The sequence below is a fragment of the Heloderma suspectum genome, chromosome 1, assembly GCF_057233095.1.
Source record: "Heloderma suspectum isolate Gila_16-S chromosome 1, 16-S_ref, whole genome shotgun sequence".
NCBI lineage: Eukaryota > Metazoa > Chordata > Lepidosauria > Squamata > Helodermatidae > Heloderma > Heloderma suspectum.
The window spans coordinates 127,428,666-127,449,526 of record NC_139458.1 but is presented as its reverse complement, the minus strand read 5'-3'; the positions used below and the strand labels follow the sequence as shown (position 1 = coordinate 127,449,526).

General features: G+C 43.6%; 1 protein-coding gene across 9 annotated transcripts in view; it reads right to left on the bottom strand.

The window, feature by feature from the left end:
- CHID1 (chitinase domain containing 1) overlaps nucleotides 1–20,861 on the bottom strand; it is a 150,549-nt gene that overhangs the window by 68,995 nt on the left and 60,693 nt on the right. For 6 of the 9 annotated variants that reach the window (XM_084856414.1, XM_084856404.1, XM_084856423.1 and 3 more), the window contains 2 exons: nucleotides 4,060–4,161; nucleotides 1,739–1,894 (listed from right to left, as the gene is read on the bottom strand). In XM_084856414.1, coding sequence (XP_084712540.1) covers nucleotides 1,739–1,894; nucleotides 4,060–4,161 — 258 coding nt within the window. The remainder of the gene's footprint in view (nucleotides 1–1,738; nucleotides 1,895–4,059; nucleotides 4,162–20,861) is intronic. The other 3 variants (XR_014792131.1, XM_084856469.1, XM_084856457.1) reach the window with 1 other exon arrangement.

Below are 20,861 nucleotides of genomic sequence, written 5' to 3'. Positions count from 1 at the left end.
AGCCACATCCTCCATGGAAGTCATTTTGTGGTAGGGCCCACAGCAATTTCTTCAATCCCCAAAGATGCCCACAAGTCCCAAACATTTGGGGACCCCTGATCTAGTGAATGAATTATACTACAAGGGCTGGGTATTCAGCTGTAAATATCTACATTTAAATATCTACAGAAATACCTACATTCATCCATTACAGAAATAAATTTTCCTTATTATTTAAGATGCCCCCATGTTGAAAGAGGCAAAGAGTGAAGAATTCCACAGCATTCTGATCACATGATTACAAAGCTAGTCAAGGCTATTTACCCGCAGCCCCACTGCCAGGTCTTAATTCCAAACTAATTCCATTTGCTACTAAATTTTCCAGAATAATCTTTATGCATTTCATGCAAGAGGCTGAACACAGGTGCACTAAGCATATTTGGGGGGGGGGGGAGGTGTTGAAGAGTGAATCTGGAGGGGAGAAGAGTTTACAAATAGGAAAGCCGGAGGCAGAGTAGCTGAAGGAAAGGGAACAGAGCAGGAGAGGGCTGAAAAAGTATGGACTTGAGGGAAGAAAGATGGAATGTGCAGAGTCCCTCATGGGTGGGGGGCGAATTGCCAAGGAGGTATAAAGTTAACCAGGAGGGATCTAGAAGAAGGAAGGGCTAAAGAAAATCCTCACACAAAAAAGGTGATATATATGCAGGCAGGAAAGAAATGAACTGGTAAGGGATCTTTGAAAGACATGGGACTATGGACTAAATAACTAAAGGGATATCAAGGCCCAAGGCACTTGGGCTGGGCTTGGGAGAAGGTACTGACATTCACATCAACTTAAAACCAACCAGCAGAATCTTTAAAGAGCCCATCTAGACATGTTTGGTCCCCACCCCTTATCTGTTGCTCCTGGCAGTTTTCTCCATTCCCAGCTCCAGGGCCAGCCCTCTCATGAAGCGGGGTGAATCCCCTGCCTCAGGAGGCAGACCAAGAAGGGCAGCGGATCTCATGTGCCTGCCCTGGGAGTCCCAATGCCACCGCTGCCACCATATGCCTCTCAAAGTGAGGCAAAGGTCAGGGGGGCACTACAGAGAGCACTGCTGGCCACTCTCCTACTGCAGCAAATGCTGTAGCAAGAAAGCAGATATTGCGGGTCTCTGAAGCAGCAGCTACTGATGCCACCATCCACCCTATAGAGCCGCACTGGCTGCATCAAGAGAGCACTCACGTGGCTCTTCCGAGAGCTCGCCCGCCCAGACAAATGCCTCACTCTGAGGTGTCCTTTTTCATAGTGAGGCACTGGTGGGGAGGTGACCCTGGAGCCCGCTCCCTGCCAATGCCTCCCTCTGAGAAAGGACCCCTCAGAGTGAAGTATTGAGGGAAGGCAGAAGGAGGTGGTTGTGGTGTGGCAGTTCACAGAGCGGCTCACACTCCCCCATCCTCGACAGCACCACAGGGCAGCTCATGCTCCCCTGCCCCAGGAAGCAGCGGCGATGGCATGTCCTCCTGCCTCAGGCAGTGTGTCGTCCTGTGCCAGCTCTACCAGGCTCTGGTGTCAGGGCCAGGAAGGTAAAGAAGCGGCTAGAGCAACTAACTGCAGGGAGCGGAGGTAAAAGAGGGTAAGATTCAGCACCCTTGCTTCAGATGTGAAGTGGTGTCTCTGTCATGTCCAGATCTCTTAGCTCAAATCTCTAGTAACTTATGCCAATATTTAAGCTCAAGAAATAATGCGTTCCAAAAGCTAACTCTCTAGAAGCCTTGCCTGTTACCAAATATTGGTTCCCCCGAAGCACTCAGTGCCGAGTAGTCCATGCCATAAAAATTCAGCCCCAGAAGAATTTTACTTCTCCATTTGGATTCTGGATCCAGCATCTGAACACACGCTCGCATCCAAGGTAGTGGAGAATTAGGTCCAGGCCTGGAGAAACAGCACAGAAATAAAATACAACATGAAATGATAGATTCCCAAGAGAAGCAGAAGTATTTTTAACAAACATTTTTCTTAGGAAATCCATAACTTCCAAAACAAGCAACACTATTTGCTAGTAGAAAGATGTGGATGCTTCTGACAATTGCATCCTTGAGACACAAATTGTGGGAAGTCCTTATATATAATTTTGACCTGCATTTTTAGTTAATTTTTGCTCTTCTGTTTCTGCTATATTTTAATCTTATGAGCTTGTAAGCTGCCTTGATTGGGCATTCTGCCTAGAAAGGCAGGATATAAATTTTAATGTAAATAAATCAAATTGCTCTGAAGAAGTTAACATCTTTACAAAAGAATCCAGAAAACTGTTCACAGAGTTATCTCTTTAAAATTCTAAAAACTGCATTGTGTATCTATAGACATTTATTTATTACATTTCTATACCACCCAATAGCCGAACGCTACAAAGATATAGCATTCCTCATCTGCAAAACTTTTGTTAAGGTTCAACTATGTCATTTTGTATTGGATCTTTCAAGTATACATGCTTCAGGCATTTAAAATAAAGTGGTTTTTAAAAAGACACTTGCTGAATCCTTGACAGTTTGCTTGTGTTTCCTCTCTCTTTTCAATACGCCCGTTTTTGGCTAGAGACATCTGAAATTTTAAAAGCCCAAAGGAAAAAGGAGTACATTCTAGGTAATATGGAATTCTGTTTGCAGTTTCCTTGGACAAGCAACTGGATGACTTCCCTTATCTTCTGTGCACACTTTAAGCTGACAGTTGAGATAACAAGATACAAATACTTAAGACACTGTTCGCTAAAGCAGGACAAAAGTATAGTTTTGTGTACCCCAAGTACCTGTCAGAACTGCTTCAAAGCAAAGAGAGAGAAAAACAGGGTTAGTTGGCCATCTTCAGGCACTGTATTAGACAGGATTTTAGAGACCTGCTACCAATGTGAAAACACGACTGTAAAGTGAAATACATGCAAGCCAAAGGCATTGGCAGCCAATATGTTTACTAAGCATTCTCACACGAAAGCTTCAACATCATTCAGGAGTCCTCTGTATATGCTTCCCTCTATATATATATGCTTCCCTATCCTATGGCTGTGAGAGCTGGACCATACAGAAGGCTGAGTGAAGGAAGATAGATGCTTTTGAACTGTGGTGTTGGAGGAAAATTCTGAGAGTGCCTTGGACTGCAAGAAGATCAAACCAGTCCATACTCCAGGAAATAAAGCCAGACTGCTGACTTGAGGGAAGGATATTAAAGGCAAAACTGAAGTACTTTGGCCACATAATGAGAAGACAGGATACCCTGGAGAAGATGCTGATGCTAGGGAGAGTGGAAGGCAAAAAGAAGAGGGTCTGACCAAGGACAAAATGGATGGATGATATTCTGGAGGTGACGGACTCGACCTTGGGGGAGCTGGGGGTGGCGACGGCCAACAGGAAGCTCTGGCGTGGGCTGGTCCATGAAGTCATGAAGAGTCGGAAGCGACTGACCAAATAAACAACATCTTAGAAATACCTACTGATCATTTAATATTCATTGATAATATTTGTATCCTTGCCTTTCCACCACCCAATCTTCAAGGCAGCTCAAATTACTTAGAAAATAAAATCCAATTATAATTAAAACCCAGTTAACACACCAAAATATAAACTGAACAATGAATGAACATTTAGCAGCATATGGAAATAAAACATTGAATTGTTGAACTTATTAAAGATTGTAGCCCTAGTATTAGCCTATCTATACTTCATAGTGGTAGAAAATGCCCATTCAGTTCTCATGAAAAAACACATTGGCAGACTTGTAATTTAAGCAGATAAGGCTTCGCTTCTAAGCACACTTGCTATGGAGTAGGCCACACTGAGCTTGATGGGATTTACCTCTGAGTAAACATGTTCAGAATTGGGCTGTATATCACCATTCACCACTCACCAAGGACTGTATCGAACTGTCCTAAAAAAAAACCTTAGGCAAACATTTTAGTGGAATGCCTTCATGTTTTCAGCCTATAATCCATCAGCATCCTAAAGGATATTAATTAGCATTGATGTGAGCTCAGGTATGTTTGCTAATACCATAACTATATCACTGCAGCCAGTTCAGCGTGCTATTGTTTTCTGCTCTTGTTGTCTTACCGTTGCGGTGCTGAATAATCATATGTCATGAGACTGAAGCTGTCCACTATTGGGGCTAGCTGATCAAATTCTTTCTTTGTAAATATACCCAATTGGTTGGATCTTTAAAAAAAGAAGAGAAAAATATTGTTATTACATATTTATTTATATAGCAATATAGAGGGAGAGGGAGAGAGAGGGAGAGGGAGAGAGAGAGAGAGAACCATTAGCGTCCATAGAGCATTACAGAGTACAAGAGAACAGGTCCTACCCCAAGGAGATTACAATCAAACTTTTGCTACAGGGCAAAACAGAGGAAGGGGAAGGAAGTGGAGGCAGGAGGGTAAACAGGGAAGCAATACGCAGTTATTTCAGTTGCATGTGATTAGCTTACCTACAGATCAAGTTACAGTAGGGCAAGAGAACTCAGGGGTTGTATCAAAGGCTCCATGGGAAGAGGTGGGTTTTGAGCAGGTATTGGTGAATCTGTCCATTTCGGTTTAATTTATTTATTTAATTTCTATACCGCCCAATAGCCGAAGCTCTCTGGGCGGTTCACAAAAATTAAAACCAAACAGTACACAATAAAACAATTTAAAATATATAGAACATTAAAGCCACAATATAACAATGCAACCACAATAAAACCTAGCAGCAGTGCAGGAGTTTAAAATACAGATTTAAAACAGCAAAGCTAAAAGTTCAGAAAGCTAAAATGGTAAAATGCCTGGGAGAATAAAAAGGTCTTCACCTGGCGCTGAAAGGAATACAATGTAGGTGCCAGGTGAACCTCGCTAGGAAGCTCATTCCAGAGCTGGGGTGCCACAGCAGAAAAACTGAAGTTTAACTAGGTTTAACTGGATTTAACTGAATTTCCTGACTGTAATTTTGTTTCACGTGTTTCATGCAGATGTCTTCTAATATATGCATTTTTGTATGTACTTTTTGCAAGTGAATGTTCCCTAATATAATGTGTTTTGTGCATACTCTCCCCAATATATGCATATTTGTGTGCACATTTCCTGAATATATGCATTTTTGTGTACATTTTTTAGTCACGAACGGCATCGCAAAATTGTGAAGAGTGCAGATTTTGATGCACAACTGTGTTCTAGTTTGTGTATCGGTTCAGGAAGTGCAAATTGGGGAAGTTCATCTAAAAATCAAACTGAACATATTTCTCTTCCATCCCTAGTTTTGAGGAAGGATTTGAAGGCTGTGTTTATCCCATTCATCCCTCACTTTGAGGAACTCTGGGGCTTTGGCCCTAGAGAACACTTCCTTTATCTCCTTTAATCTGGACCCAAAACAGGAGCTCCTGTAACTTCTCTTCAAGCATCAGGAATCTATCTTCCTGAGCCAGGTGGGGCTGGAATATTCTAGGGAAAAAGAGATGTGGGAGAGAATTAACTTGTGAATCAGAGTTCGGGGGGTGGCCGGGGGGGGGAGTGGGGGAGAGATCAGAGGTCTTTGCTCTTGCATTTGGAGTATTTTCCATCCTGCTCAATATATTTGCACTGATGCATCTGCCTGTAAAGAAGTCATAATTCTCTTGCTGCACTGTTGAAACATCATGTTTGTAACATTGAACTGACCTTATCACTAGCACTTTGATGTCTGATCTTAAGGGTGCAGTCACCATCAACACATATTTCATGCATAGTTTTCAAATAAGATATTCACCTTTTTATTACATGGTTACAAGCTCTGGCCTGAGTTTACAGTTTGCCTTTAAATTTCCCAAAGGCTGAGGCTAAATCAACAAAACTTAACACCCACTGCTAATATCACAGCACTAGAATCTCATACCCTCCAAACCAATCACGGTCGAGCAATCTGTGAAGTCCCACTCTACCACTCTGCCTTTACCACCCAAACCAACATAACAAGCTTTCTACTCTTGCCTCTGGCACTCGCACAGAATGGTCCATAGAATACCTTCACATGTTCTTTGCCTTTGACAGACTAACACAGCAATCCTATGGCCCCTAGAAAGTGTCTGGGATGCCATAGGATGCTGCAGATCTCCTCCTCCTCCATGCCTGTAGACAGAGTTATGAGCACAAAGGAGGAGATCCAATCGTGAAACTAGGAATGGTCCCAAGGCATGGTCTGAAGGTACATGAAGCCGCCACCTTGCTGAAGCTAAGCAGGTTTGGGTCTGGTCAGTGCTTGGTGGGGAGACCACTTGGGAACCACATGTAGCCACCTTGAGTTCCATGAGGGACTCTATTATAAATGTAATAAAACAAACAAACAAACAAACAAACAAACAAACAAACTGCAACATTGTAAGAGAAGTCGGAGAGGGAGAAAGGGGAGCTTTGTTGGTGGGCAGGCAGGGGAGAGGAGAGGAGAGAAGAGAGGCTGCGATATGGAATAACTATAGGCTTTCTAGGCCCTTCCCCATCCACTGAAAGGTAACACTGCCACACACGCTTCGAGGCTAGTATAGCTGCTTTTGCATTTTGAATGGAGGAATAGAGACGAAATCACCTCCATCCTCCTCTCTCCTTGCAGGGCTCTTAATGGTAGGCAGAGGGCTCTGAACCTGGAGTCCTCTGTTTATCAGGAACGCAACCCATAGGATTGTGCCCTAAATCAGTAATTAGAACAACACATTCGCACTTGACAGGTTAGGCAAAATCATGTCTTGTTTTCTTTTTTTTTAACATTAGCAATTCCGGTTTAAGTACTCTGGAAACTAGCCACATCCCAAGATAAAGTACCTGATCCATTAATAAATTTTGCATGTGCAACCAGAACTCACCAATGACATAAGTAGCATTTGCTTGCAGCGCTGCAGCTGGCATAGCCAGCAAAGTCTGGGAATTGCAGTCCATTTAGATCTTTTGTTTTAGGCAACAAGAAGTCTGGTACCAGCCGTGTGCTTACGCAAAGTAAATCCCATTGAGTGCAGTGGTGCTTATTTTCAAATAAGCATGTAGAAAGTAATATATTAGGCTGCAATTCTAACCATGTTCCCTCAGAAGTCCTATTTAGTTCCATGAGATTTGCTCCCAAATAACTGTGTGTAGGACTGCAGCCTTAGGATCAACCTAGATGGGATGCCATCCACGCAGTTAGCAATTGTGTGAATGGTGTGGTTTTTGTGGGGAGTTCAAATAGCAGGTGGGGGAGCCAATCTAGATTGGTGGGGGAGCCCATCTGGATTGGGGGACAGGATGTAAATGCTATTTGCATTGGAAATAAAATTTCCATTGGCACAAATGGGAGCTTTCCATCTACTGTGAACAGTAGGCATGGGGCCCCTGATCTGGACTGCAACCACAGGAGGGGCAAAAGAGTTAAAGGCCCTCACCCACCACCAGCGCCCTGATCTGCATCTCACCCCACTACACACACACACCTATTTAGTTTACAAAATCCATTCCATCAATTGCTAATTAGCCATGGCTAATGCATAAATGGTGTCACATCTAATTTTACCCTTAGGGTGCAATCCTCAAGGACACAGACAGACCCAGTAATACGTAGTACTTCCCTGAAGGAGTCAGTAGAGCCTTACCCTTGGCCTGCAAGGTTGCTATTTTGCTGTATGAGACTTTCGTTTGTGCTCACAAAACAGTTGCAATCCTGTTTGCAACCTCGAACACAGACACAAACAGGAGAACGTGTTCTCTGAAAATATTTGCAAATTGTTGATCATGCAGTTACCATGCAGAAAAACTGCAAATGCACAATTTGCAGAAGTTGTGCAACTTTGGAAAATACAGTAATCTTTTGTGCGATTTTCTGTCTGATCGTGTTCGATTTGCATAATTTTCCTGTTCACACAAATTGAACAGATATTGCAAATGACTGCAGTAAACGAGACAAGAAGAACATCAACACAGCCAGCCCCGCCAATTCTGGTCAGCAAGCGGCCCCTACTGCTTGTGGAATGACAATTTAGCGTTTCCAGAGGCAAGCTGAAATGAGTGGAAATGCTCGTTTCTGGAAGAGGGCAGGTTGGCGGAGCTTGAGTAAGGGAGCTCTGCTGATCTGTCCCCTTCCTGAAATGAGTGTTTCCGCTCATTCCAGGGCTTGCCTCCGGATCTCCGGAAGTGCTAAATTGTCATTTCACAAGTGGTAGGGGCAACTTGCAGATCGGAATTGGTGGGGCTGCCTGCGTGGAGACCAGAATCGACAGCCAGCTCCGCTAGCAGCTGGGGAGCATTGGATTCAGCACATATTAAGAGTCTTTGGTTTACATAAATGCATTTGCATTTTTTGTCTAGTTCAGTTAAGACTTTTGACACTGAAATCTCAAAACTAAGCTGCTATAAAAATAAAGCTACTCTTGATACTGTTCTATTATATGATTCTTATTTACAGCCAGGATCTAGAGGTGTTCTAGACATGAAACTCCATCTTTAAAAAAGCAAGTCAGGACAAATGATTAAAGCTGCAATCCTAAGCACACTTTCCCCTGAGAGTTTGCACCACTGGGCACAATGGGACTTACTCCCAACTTAACATACGTAGGTTTACACTGCATACCAATTATTTCAACTGGGAAAATGGCTGCTAGGGAAAGTTAACCACCTTGTCCCATAGCCCTGATCCTATTCCCAGCCCCTTGGTGGCTGGTTTGATTTTAAAGGGGTGAGGGGAGAGGTCCCGTATATTTCAGTCACATTTACTTGAGCGCTTTTCACTATTGACTCCTATAGGAGTAAGGCTGTAATCTAAACTCTAGGAAGGAAAAGTTACCGAAATGAACACTAATCACCATCACGTGTACATGTTTAGGATGTAACATTTTTTTTCTTTTTTAACAAACTTTTATTTATTTATTTATTTATTTGTCTTGTAACACACACTTCCACACCAGTGGGACTCTGATTTTAACCTCTACTGAGTAGAGAAGCAGGCACAGGCTAGTCTAGAACAATCACAAAGCTAGACACAAAAAGGGAAAAGAGGCTATGGAAGGACAAGACTCTCCAGTGGTGGTGACCTGCAAGGTGTGTGCAATGTTTGTTTTCTTCCTGAGAACAACATGGCCTACACCTGCAACAAGTGCAAGTTGATCACGCTGCTGGAAGAAAAAGTAAGTGGACTGGAGCGGCGACTGTCGACCCTCCGGGGAATAAGAGAACACGAAGAGTTCTTGGACAGAATGGGGGAACTACAGCAGCAAAGGGAAGACCAGAAGCTTGAAGAGCAACAGCAAGATGAGGCAGAAGTGGGAAATGCTGAGGTGAAGAAAAATGGAGTAGATACTCCTTGGAAAAGGGTGACAGTTTAGGAGAAGAAGAACTAGTCACCACTCTGCACCAGTGGAAGCAGTGGAGCTGTGGAACTGATTCCAGGTACTTGCGGATGAGACTGGAGGACAGCCTGCAGAGGAAGAATCACAGGGGAACCTACATGAGAGTGAGCAAGAGGCTGAAGGTCAGTCAAACAGAGGCAATGAAGCCCTGGCCTACAACAACAAGAAGAGAAGAGTGGTAGTAGTGGGAGACTCCTTGCTGCATGGGATCGAGACCCAAGTATGTCACGAGGACCTGTGGACTCGCCAGGTATGTTGTCTCCCAGGAGGATGGATTAGAGACATGACTGAAAGGTTGCCTGCACTCATAAAGCCCACTGACAGGTATCCCTTTCTTCTCATCCATGTGGGAACAAATGATACCACCAAGTGGAGCTACGAAGAAATCACATCAGACTTTGAAGCTTTGGGAAGGAAACTCAAGAACTTTGGGGCCCAGATAGTTTTCTCATCCATACTTGCTGTAGTTAGAAGAGGGATAGAAAGGGAACGAAAACTACTCCGGGTGAATGACTGGCTACGAAGGTGGTGCCGACGAAAGAGATTTGGATTTTGGGACCACGGGCTATATCTCCTGGAAGATGGGCTGTTGGCAAGGGACGGGTTGCACCTCACAAAGGATGAGAAGAATGTGTTTGGCCACAGCATGAAGAACTTCATCAGGAGGGCTTTAAACTGAATCCTACGGGGAAGGGAGATGTAAAGTTGGGGGTATCAACGGACGTAGGCGCATGCACTGCAACAGAGAGAATAGCTCTGATAGCACCCAACAATAGTTTTCAGACACATGTAGGAAGAAAGCCAGACTAGGAAGCACATGGTCTTCGATGTCTATATACTAATGCCCAGAGTATGGAAAACAAACAGAACGAACTTGAACGCTTAATAAAAGAGGGAAATTATGACTTGATAGGTATAACTGAGACTTGGTGGGATGACTCTCATGACTGGAATACAGCAATTGAAGGATATAACCTGTTCAAAAAGAACAGGAGGAACAGGAAGGGAGGTGGGGTTGCACTGTATGTGAAAAATACATATCTCTGCACAGCAATACAGGAGGAGGAGCTTGGTAGCCCCATCGAGAGCATCTGGATCAAAATAAATGGAGCAAAGAATAAAAGGAACCTGGTGGTTGGAGTCTACTACCAGCCACCCAATCAAGAAGAAGACGAGGATGAAACTTTTGAAAAGCAAATAGCCAATATTTTAAGGAAGCACGATGTAGTAGTAATGGGGGACTCCAATTTCCTCGATATTTGTTGGGAGACAAATTCTGCAAAACATGGCCCCTCCAGGAAATTCCTGACTTGTGTGGTGGATAACTTCCTCCTACAGAAAGTAGAGGAAGGAACTAGAGGATCAGCTGTCCTTGACTTGATCCTAACCAACAGAGATGACTTAGTGGATAAAGTAGCAGTTACAGGAACTCTGGGGGAAAGCGACCATGTTGTACTTGAGTTCTTGGTTCTAAGGGAAGCAAAAGCCAAGTGTAGTCAAACGCGTACCCTGGATTTTAGGAAAGCTGATTTTAATAAACTCAGAACAATGATCAGTAAGGTCCCATGGCAAGCGACTCTAATGAGAAAAGGAGTCCAAGATGAGTGGGAGCTTTTAAAAAAGGAAATTCTCAAGGCACAATTACAAACAATTCCAACAAGAAGAAAAGGTGGAAGACAACAGAAGAAGCCAATGTGGCTTCACAAAAAGCTTAGGGATGACCTGAAAACAAAAAAGGACACATATAGGAAGTGGAAAGAAGGCCAAGTAACAAAGGAAGAGTACAGGCAGGTAGCACAGAATTGCAGGGATGGTGTCAGGAAGGCTAAAGCTGAGAATAAGCTGAGGTTAGCAAGGGATGCTAAAAAGAATAAAAAGGCTTTCTTCAGCTATGTGCATAGTAAAAGGCAGAGGAAAGAAATGGTTATTCAGCTATTAAATAAGGATGGCAAAATGATAACAGGTGACAAAGAAAAGGCAGAGGTGCTCAATTCCTACTTTGGCTCAGTCTTCTCCCGAAAGAGGGTCTATGAACCCCCTGGCAAAGGTGAAGTACAGGATGAAGGGGCAGGATTGCAGCTTGAGATCGATAGGCATATGGTCAAGGAACACCTAATGACTTTGAATTAGTTCACATCTCCAGGGCCAGATGAACTGAATCCTAGAGTAATAAAGGAACTGGCAGAAGAACTCTCAGAACCGCTGTCTATTCTCTTTGAGAAATCATGGAGGATGGGGGAAGTGCCAGATGACTGGAGGAGGGCTAATGTTGTCCCTATCTTCAAAAAGGGTAAAAAGGAGGAACCTGGGAACTACAGACCAGTCAGTCTGACATCAATCTCTGGGAAAATTCTGGAGCAGATGATAAAGCAATCCATCTGTAAGCACCTTGAAAGCAATGCAGTGATTACTCGAAGCCAACATGGATTTGTCAGGAACAAAACCTGCCAGATGAATCTGATCTCATTTTTTGAACAGGTCACCTCCCTTGTGGACTGTGGGAATGCTGTAGACATAACATACCTCAACTTCAGCAAAGCTTTCGACAAAGTGCCCCATGATATCCTTATGAGCAAACTAGCTCAAAGTGGGCTAGATGAAACAACGATCCGGTGGATCCACAGTTGGCTACAGAATCGGACTCAAAGAGTGCTTATCAATGGGACCTTCTCAAACTGGGGAGAGGTAACGAGCGGGGTACCACAGGGCTCAGTCCTGGGCCCAGTGCTCTTCAACATTTTTATGAATGACTTGGAGGAGGAGGTGCAGGGAATGCTGATCAAATTTGCAGATGACACAAAATTGGGAGGGATAGCTAATACTTTGGAAGACAGAAACAACATTCAAAGTGATCTGGATAGACTGGAGCACTGGGCAGAAAACAACAGAATGGCATTTAATAGGGATAAATGCCAAGTTCTGCACCTAGGAAAAAGAAACCAAATGCACAGTTACAAGATGGGCGATACATGGCTCAACCACACGACAAGCGAGAAGGATCTTGGAATTGTCGTCCATCACAAGCTGAATATGAGCCAATAATGTGATGTGGCTGCAAAAAAGGCAAATGCTCTTTTGGGCTGCATTAAAAGAAGCATAGCTTCCAAATCCTGGGAAGTACTAGTTCCCCTCTACTCAGCACTGGTTAGGCCTCATCTGGAGTACTGTGTCCAGTTCTGGGCACCACACTTTAAGAAGGATGCAGACAAACTGGAGAGGGTTCAGAGGCGGGCAACAAAGATGATCAGGGGACTGGAAACAAAGCCCTATGAGGAGAGACTGAAAGAACTGGGCATGTTTAGCCTTGAGAAGAGAAGACTGAGGGAAGATAGGATAGCGCTCTTCAAGTACTTGAAAGGTTGTCACAGAGAGGACGGCCAGGATCTCTTCTTGATCATCCCAGAGTGCAGGACACGGAATAATGGGCTCAAATGACAGGAAGCCAGATTCCGGCTGAACATCAGGAAAAACTTCCTGACTGTTAGAGCAATATAACAATGGAACCAATTCCCTAGGGAGGTGGTGGGCTCTCCCACACTGGAGGTGTTCAAGACGAGGCTGGACAGCCATCTGTCAGGGATGCCCTGACTTGGATTCCTGCATTGAGCAGGGGGTTGGACTCGATGGCCTTGTAGGCCCCTTCCAACCCTACTATTCCATGATTCTATGATTCTAGGATGAGAATACCAGTCAGTTTAAATCTCTAAGTGCTCTCATTGAATGGGATTGTAAACTGTAGTGTTATATGGCAAGTAATCACCAAACAGATCAGTCTTTTGAAATAAAAACTACCAGGACTCCTGCTGTATCTGGAAAACAAGCACATTTAGTGTGGCATAAGGTTTCCTAGACTAGAGCCCACTTTGACATCCACACATGATGCTTTCCCCAAGAGACTGTTACGAAAAGGAGCGCAACAGTCACCCAGGGGATTTCTACACCAGCCTAAAATCCTGCATTTAAAACGGGGCTTTCCACTTCCGTTTTAAATGCAGGATCACCACTGACTCCCTTTACACGCGCTTCCTTCTCTGTAGATGGCCATTCCCATAGCGTTATGTTTCCGTGAAGAGGCATCGCACACGCTCCAGGTTCAGCGATGCTTGCTCCTGGGTTCCTGCCCCTTTCCCTCCCCTTGCACATTATTGGTGGATGGGGACTGACACGTGGACAGCCCCTCCACCAATCTCCCTGGGCCATGCCTCCGTCTTCCATGCTTTTGGCCAGTCCCTGCTGCTCAGCCCCTCTCCTGCTCTTCCACAATTCCACCCCCCACCCCACTGCTGCTCTGTTTTGAACAGGCAGGCTGAAAATGGAGAGGAGCCAAAATGGCGCAGGAGCAGGAAGACATCAGACCTTCGTCACCACCTTCGACATCATGACCACGCCCCCAGCAACCACACTTGGCACTTCATTCACGCTAGGGTAGAAATACACGGGGAGGACATTTTTTTATTTTATTTTATTGCATTTATACCCCGCCTTTTTTTCCTCTTGCAAGGAACCCAAGGCGGCTTACATTATCCACCCCCTCTCCATTTTATCCTCACAACAACAACCCTGTGAGGTGGGCTGGGCTGAGAGTCTGTGACTGGCCCAAAGTCACCCAGTGAGCTTCCATGGCCGAGTGGGGACTAGAACCCGGATCTCCCAGCTCCTAGTCCAACACTCTTGCCACTACACCACACTAGCGCATATCTGGAAAAATACCCGTTTTTCCGTTTGAGGAAAACACAGGATAGGTGGGAGGAAATAGTGGAATAATGACTGGACAATGATGATGTCATGTAATGGACCAGCACAATTCAGTGAGTGAGCAACCATGAATGCACAATAAACTTGAGGTGTAGAGATGCCCCCAATCACAAATATGTTGGGCAGCAGGAAGAAGAGGTCAGGCACACCTAGAGGAAAGCTAGTCTACCACCTATCCCAAGAACCTATCCTATGCAAAGACCTGGAGCACAAAGAGAAGAGGGGTGCCCTGTTTACTGACTCCAGACTTAGGTTAACATGCTCCAGAGGAGTAGCCGTGTTAGTCTGTTGCAGCAAAATCAACAAATAATCTTGTGGCATCTTAAATGCTAAGAAGCTTATTTATTCTGGCATAAACTTTCATAGACACTGCCCATGTTTGAGGTTCCATGAAGTGTTAACCTCAAACAGACCAATTCAATCCGCTCTGACAAGACTGTTTACATCTCCCCGCCCCCACCACACAACTCTCGCATCTGTGTATAGACTGGCCCATTTGAGATTGACACTTTATGCCTCGGAGGAAATGGACAGTGCTCACAGAAGCTTCTACTAGAATAAATAAACCTGTTAGCATTTAAGCGCCACAAGACTCCTTGTTGTTTATGTTAACATACCTTACTTCGTCTTTTTACACCATAAGCACAAGCACAAAGGCTCATCGCAACCAAAAGCCTGAAACTTGCACCAGTTCACAAGAAAAGATCCAGAGTTTACAAACATTTTAGGATAACAAAATTATAGTATGCTTCCTATAGAAGAGCCCCAAACCATTGTTTTAAAAATTAATCTCAAAACATGCATTAATTCAGTGAAAACGTGAGAAAAATCTGAACATTCGTCTAACAACGGCTGTGCACATTATCCTATATGGTAAAACCCCTCCCTACTTAATGGATTACTCAAATGCAATTTTGCCATGACATCTTGTTGGGCTAGAACAGCATGCACAATGATGCTGAATTATAAATATGCCTGAATGACATTTTTCAGTCAGGTCAGCAAGTGCTATACATAAAGAATACAATGGCAACAAAGGCAATTTACCTCTGACAGAGTTTAACATTCAAGCGACTACTTTATTTTGATGTATGCTGCAGCTACCTCATGTTCAGAGAACCAATAATTTAATTGTCATATTAAGGAGCAGCTCTTTCCCAACAGAAGTTCAAATATAAATTAAAAGTAATCATCCCTTCTGGGACTCACTTGCACCCATCAGTCTTCACAGTAGTTTATCTGGCATTTGTTACACATTTAAATTGCAAACACTATATGAATGCATAAAGTGAAGGGCATCTGTTATGTTACAGTAACCTAAATGCCTAGAAGCAAAACAATTTCTTTCCCCAGCTTTAGCAACATACATTTGCGATAAACATGTTGTCATTATTTCAGGGTTGTGATGGAGAGATGAATCTATATTGCATGTTATTGCAATATAATGCATTTTATTGTGCATTATATTACTGCCTATAGATTAAAAGAGCATGGTATTTTAATGAAGTTGGAATGCAACTTTTTATATTTTAATAAGAAACTCATAATCTAAGAAATGCTTCCCCACCTACATTATTAATTACGCTAATTACTTGGAGTGCAAGCATAACTGTCCAAGATTCTTCCCCCCCCCTAAGGCTGACAAGACAAACTATTTTCAATAATGTTCATTGGATGAATCACATGAATAAGGAAACTTTAGTACTGTTTGGATTAATCCTGCCTCCAGGTGAACATCTTCATGGCAAACTACAAGGCATGCTCTCTTTTTTTAGCCTTGAATGGCTAGTATTCCTTGGAGGGAGCAATCCTATGGCCGCTAGTCAATGGCTAGTCAGCCATAGGATGTGTGGATTTCCAGGAAGCGACCTCAGAGCCCGCGCTCCGAGGTCAGTTCCCAGAGAACTGACCTTTCCCCCCTCCAGCGCTGCCTTGCAGGCAGTGCAGAGCAGCCAAAATGGGATGTTCTGGGGCGGGGAGGGCGGAAATGCCGGTATGACACATGCTATGTGTTGTCTGGTAGCCTCCTCCCCTCTTCACCCTCCCACGGCTAGACAGCTGAAATCAGCTGTCTAGCTGCAAATTCAGGGCAGGAGAAGCACAGAGGGAATGATCCCCTCTGTGCTTCTCCTGCCCTGCACTGGATAGGTGGTCACCTCCGAGTTCAGAGACAGCCGCCTATCCCCATAGGATTGAGCCCTAAGTCAACAAGAGGGAAGAGTCACACCACTCTCCTCAAGAACGAAATGGGACCAGATGTTGCCCTTTATTTATTTAAGAAAACTCTTGCCTGCTATTCATGATAAAATAATTCCAGTGCAGGGTACAAACAAAAACACAGTAAAATAAGATAGCATTTACCTCCCCCTGCTCCGCTGCCCAAGGCATAAACAGAGGAGGACAGAAACAGATAAATTACAACTTACATGATGGAACAAAAGAGAAGAAACAAAAACTCAGTCAAAAGCCTGGGTAAACAAATAGGTTTTTAGCTGGTACTGAAAGCTTAGAAGACTTGGTGCCACCACTAGATTATTTATTTATTCATTTATTGATTTGATTTGAACCCTGCCTTCCTACCAAAAAATGGCACTCAAGGCAGCTTATAAGCATAATTAAAATTAATTAATATAAAATACATTAAAATACAATAAAAACATAAAAATCCCCCCCCCCAAAAAAAGAACAGCACCCAACCCAACAGACCCATTTACAAGCCAAAGGCCTTCTTGAATAAAGCAGCCTTTGCCTGCAGGTGGAAGGACAGCAGAAAGGGAGCAAACCTAGCCTCGCTTAGGAGGGAGAGCCACAGACTGGGAGTGGCCACCAAGAAGGCCCTCTCTCGGCTTGCTACCAAATGCACCTCTGAAGGTGGGGACTCAAAAGAAAGGCTCTATGATGGGGGAGGGCCTTCCACAGTGCCTATGTGCAGAATGCCCTATCTTGGGTTGCCATGTATCGAACTCCATGTTGGAGAAAGTCCATACGCCTTGAAAGTGTTGTATGCAGAAATTATAGAAATACATTATAGAAATAAATAGAAATGACATTACTTGCCTCACTTCTGACAGCAAGAGCTACTGGCCTTTAAAAGTAGAAGATAGCTGTATGTGCAGCCTAACATGGAGGTACTACGGCAGCCACCACCATCGACTTACGTACCTTGGGCTCTCAGACTCAAGGGAAAAAAAGTGGAGAACTGGTACATAAAGGTCGGGGGAGATGAGCACAGGGATCAATCTTCACTGTTCTTGCTTTATTCATTTCTTCAAAACATTTTTATAACATAGCAGGATCATAACATGGGAGCTGGGGGGGGGGGGCTAACCCTCAGTCCCCTGCTGCAGTACCAACCTGGACCAGCCCCCTCACATCTCACCTCCAATTTACATTGCCAAGAAGGAATCAAATGAAACAATGGAAGCAGTAGGCATAACACCCAACTTTGTGCAAGGATGTTGGTACACTCCCCTGCAGAACATATTGCTGGTTGGTACAGGAGATGAGGGAGAGAAAAGATAGAATAAGTCTAGCAGGGGGAGCCAAGCTCAAAATATTTGAGAAAAACTGGCTCAGGACAGACAGACAGCAGGGAGCAACTGATAAAATAAGAAGCAGGTGGGAGCAAAACTTAAAACCTCACAGGAATTCAAACTAATCACTTTACTGAAATCAAGCAAAATGACACCGTTTCAGCAAAGGAAAAAATTTGGTCAGGAACTTCGCTGGGCAAACTTCCTTGACCTCCATATTAAATTGGTCTACAACTGTGTTTGGATCAACCTTTTTAAAAATTAAACCTAGGGAATATTTAATTAAAAGACAAAGGTAGTTTATCTCTCTCTCTCTCTGTATGTGTGTGTGTACACACACACACACGCGCGCCAAGTGAATTCCTCTCTAAAGCCAATACCTCTCATAAGACATAGACTGAAAAACTGAGCCAGTGGGAGTGGGGGTAGGGTGGGGGTCAAGGACTTGAATGGTAAAACTATCTGTGACATATTAAAGGTATCATTTCATCCTATTACATTTGTCACAAATCTACCTCTTCATCAAAATGCGTGTGTTTTTAAAATGAGGTCAAAGAGTAATGCCAAAAAAGAAAAAAAAAGGGATCTCTGCTTAATAGGACAGCAGAATGTGCATTGGGGAAGCAAATCACCTATGAAATATCTGACTCATGATATTCTCAGAGCCACCATTATAAAGGGGGACAGTTATCTATGTGAATTTTGTTTCATTTATTACATTTCTATACTGCCCAATAGCCAAAAGCTCTCTGGGTGGTTTACAAAGATTAAAAACCTTAACAATACATGCACTGCATGAAATGTATAAAATGTGATAGCTTAGTACAGCTTCAGTGCTCAGCAGCTTTGTACACAGAATTAACCTTGCCCCTTAACTGTTGCCTCTGCCCGTTTCAAGTTCATCTCAAATGACAATGGAAAGATAAAGAAACAGATGCCCTTTAATGAAAAAGAAAGGCCCTGCGTGCTACAAAGGAACTGACAGTTTTAGAGGCAAAAAAGTTTCTATTTCTGATGTTACACACTTTAAGCAGCAGGTATACATCACAGTAATTCAACCACTGAGGCCGAAGAAGCTGAGGTTGATCGGTTCTGTGAAGGCCTACACCTTCTAGAACTAACACCAAAAAAAGATGTCCTTTTCATCAAAGGGGATTGGAATGCTAAAGTAGGAAGTCAAGAAATCACCGGGATAACAGGCAAGCATGGCCTTGGTGTACAACATGAAGCAGGACAAAGGCTAATAGTTTTGCCAAGAGAACACACTGATCATAGCAAACACTCTTTTCCAACAGCACAAGAGGCGACTCTACACATGGACATCACCAGATGGTCGATATCGAAATCAGATTGATTATGTCCTTTGCAGCCAAAGATGGAGAAGCTCTATACAGTCAGTAAAAACAAGACCTGGAGCTGACTGTGGCTCAGATCATGAGCTGCTTCTTGCAAAATTTCGGCTTAAATTGAAGAACGTGGGGAAAACCACTAAACCGTTCAGGTATGACCTAAATCATATCCCTTATGACTATACAGTGGAGGTGACGAATAGATTTAAGGGATTAGACCTGATAGACAGAGTGCCTGAGGAACTATGGATGGAGGTCCGTAACATTGTTCAGGAGGCAGCAACGAAATCCATCCCAAAGAAAAGGAAATGCAAGAAAGCAAAGTGGCTGTCTGAGGAGGCTTTACAAGTAGCTGAGGAAAGAAGGGAAGCAAAAAGCAAGGGAGAAAGGGGAAGATATATCCAACTGAATGCAGAGTTCCAGAGAATAGCAACAAGAAGGCCTTCTTAAACGAACAATGCAAAGAAATTGAGGAAAACAACAGAATGGGAAAGACTAGAGATCTCTTCAAGAAAATCGGAGGTCTCAAGGGAACGTTTTGTGCAAGGACGGGCATGATAAAGGACAAAAAAGGCAGGGACCTAACAGAAGCAGATGAGATTAAGAAGAGATGGAAAGAATACACAGAAGAACTATACAGGAAAGACCTTAATGTCCCTGATAGCCATGGTAGTATGGTCACTGAACTTGAGCCAGACATTCTCGAGAGTGAAGTCAAGTGGGCCTTAGGAAGCATTACTAACAACAAAGCTAGCGGAGATGACAATATTCTACCTGAGCTATTTAAAATCCTAAAAGATGATGCTGTTAAAGTGCTGCACTCAATATGCCAACACATTTGGAACACTCAACAGTAGCTACAAGACTGGAAAAGGTCAGTTTACATTCCAATTCCAAAGAAGGGCAATGCCAAAGAGTGTTCAAACTACCGCACAATTGCGCTCATTTCACATGCTAGCAAGGTTATGCTCAAAATCCTACAAGCTAGGCTTCAGCAGCATGTGAACTGAGAACTACTGGAAGTACAAGCTGGGTTTCGAAGAGGCAGAGGAACTTATCGCTAACATTCGCTGGATCATGGAGAAAGCAAGAGAATTCCAGAAAAATGTCTATTTCTGCTTCATTGACTACGCTAAAGCCTTTGATTGTGTGGATCACAACAAAATGTGGCAAATTCTGAAAGAGATGGGAGTACCAGACCACCTTACCTGTCTCCTGAGAAACCTGTACGAGGGTCAAGAAGCGACAGTAAGAACCAGACATGGAACAACCAATTGGTTCAAAATTGGGAAAGGACTACGACAAGGCTGCATATTGTCACCCTGCTTATTTAACTTATATGCAGAGTACATCATGAGAAATGTCGGGCTGGATGAATCACAGGTCGGAATTAAGATTGCCGGGAGAATTATCAACAACCACAGATACGCAGATGATACCACCTTAATGGCAGAAAGTGAAGAAGATCTAAAGAGCCTCTTGTTGAGGGTGAAAGTGGAGAGTGCAAAAGCTGGTTTGAAACTCAACATTAAAAAAACGAAGATCATGGCATCTGGCCCTATCACTTCCTGCCATATAGAAGGGGAAGAAATGGAAGCAGTGACAGATGTTATTTTCTTGGGCTCCAAGATCACCGCAGACGGTGACTGTAGCCATGAAATTAAAAGACGCTTGCTCCTTGGGTGGAAAGCTATGGCACACCTAGACAGCATAGTAAGAAGCAGTGACATCACTTTGCCAACAAAGGTCCGTCTAATCAAAGCTATGGTTTTCCCGGTAGTAATGTATGGCTGTGAGAGCTGGACTATAAGGAAGGCTGAGCACCGAAGAATTGATGCTTTCAAACTGTGGTGCTGGAGAAGGCTCTTACGAGTCCCCTGGACTGCAAGGAGGTCAAATCAGTCAATC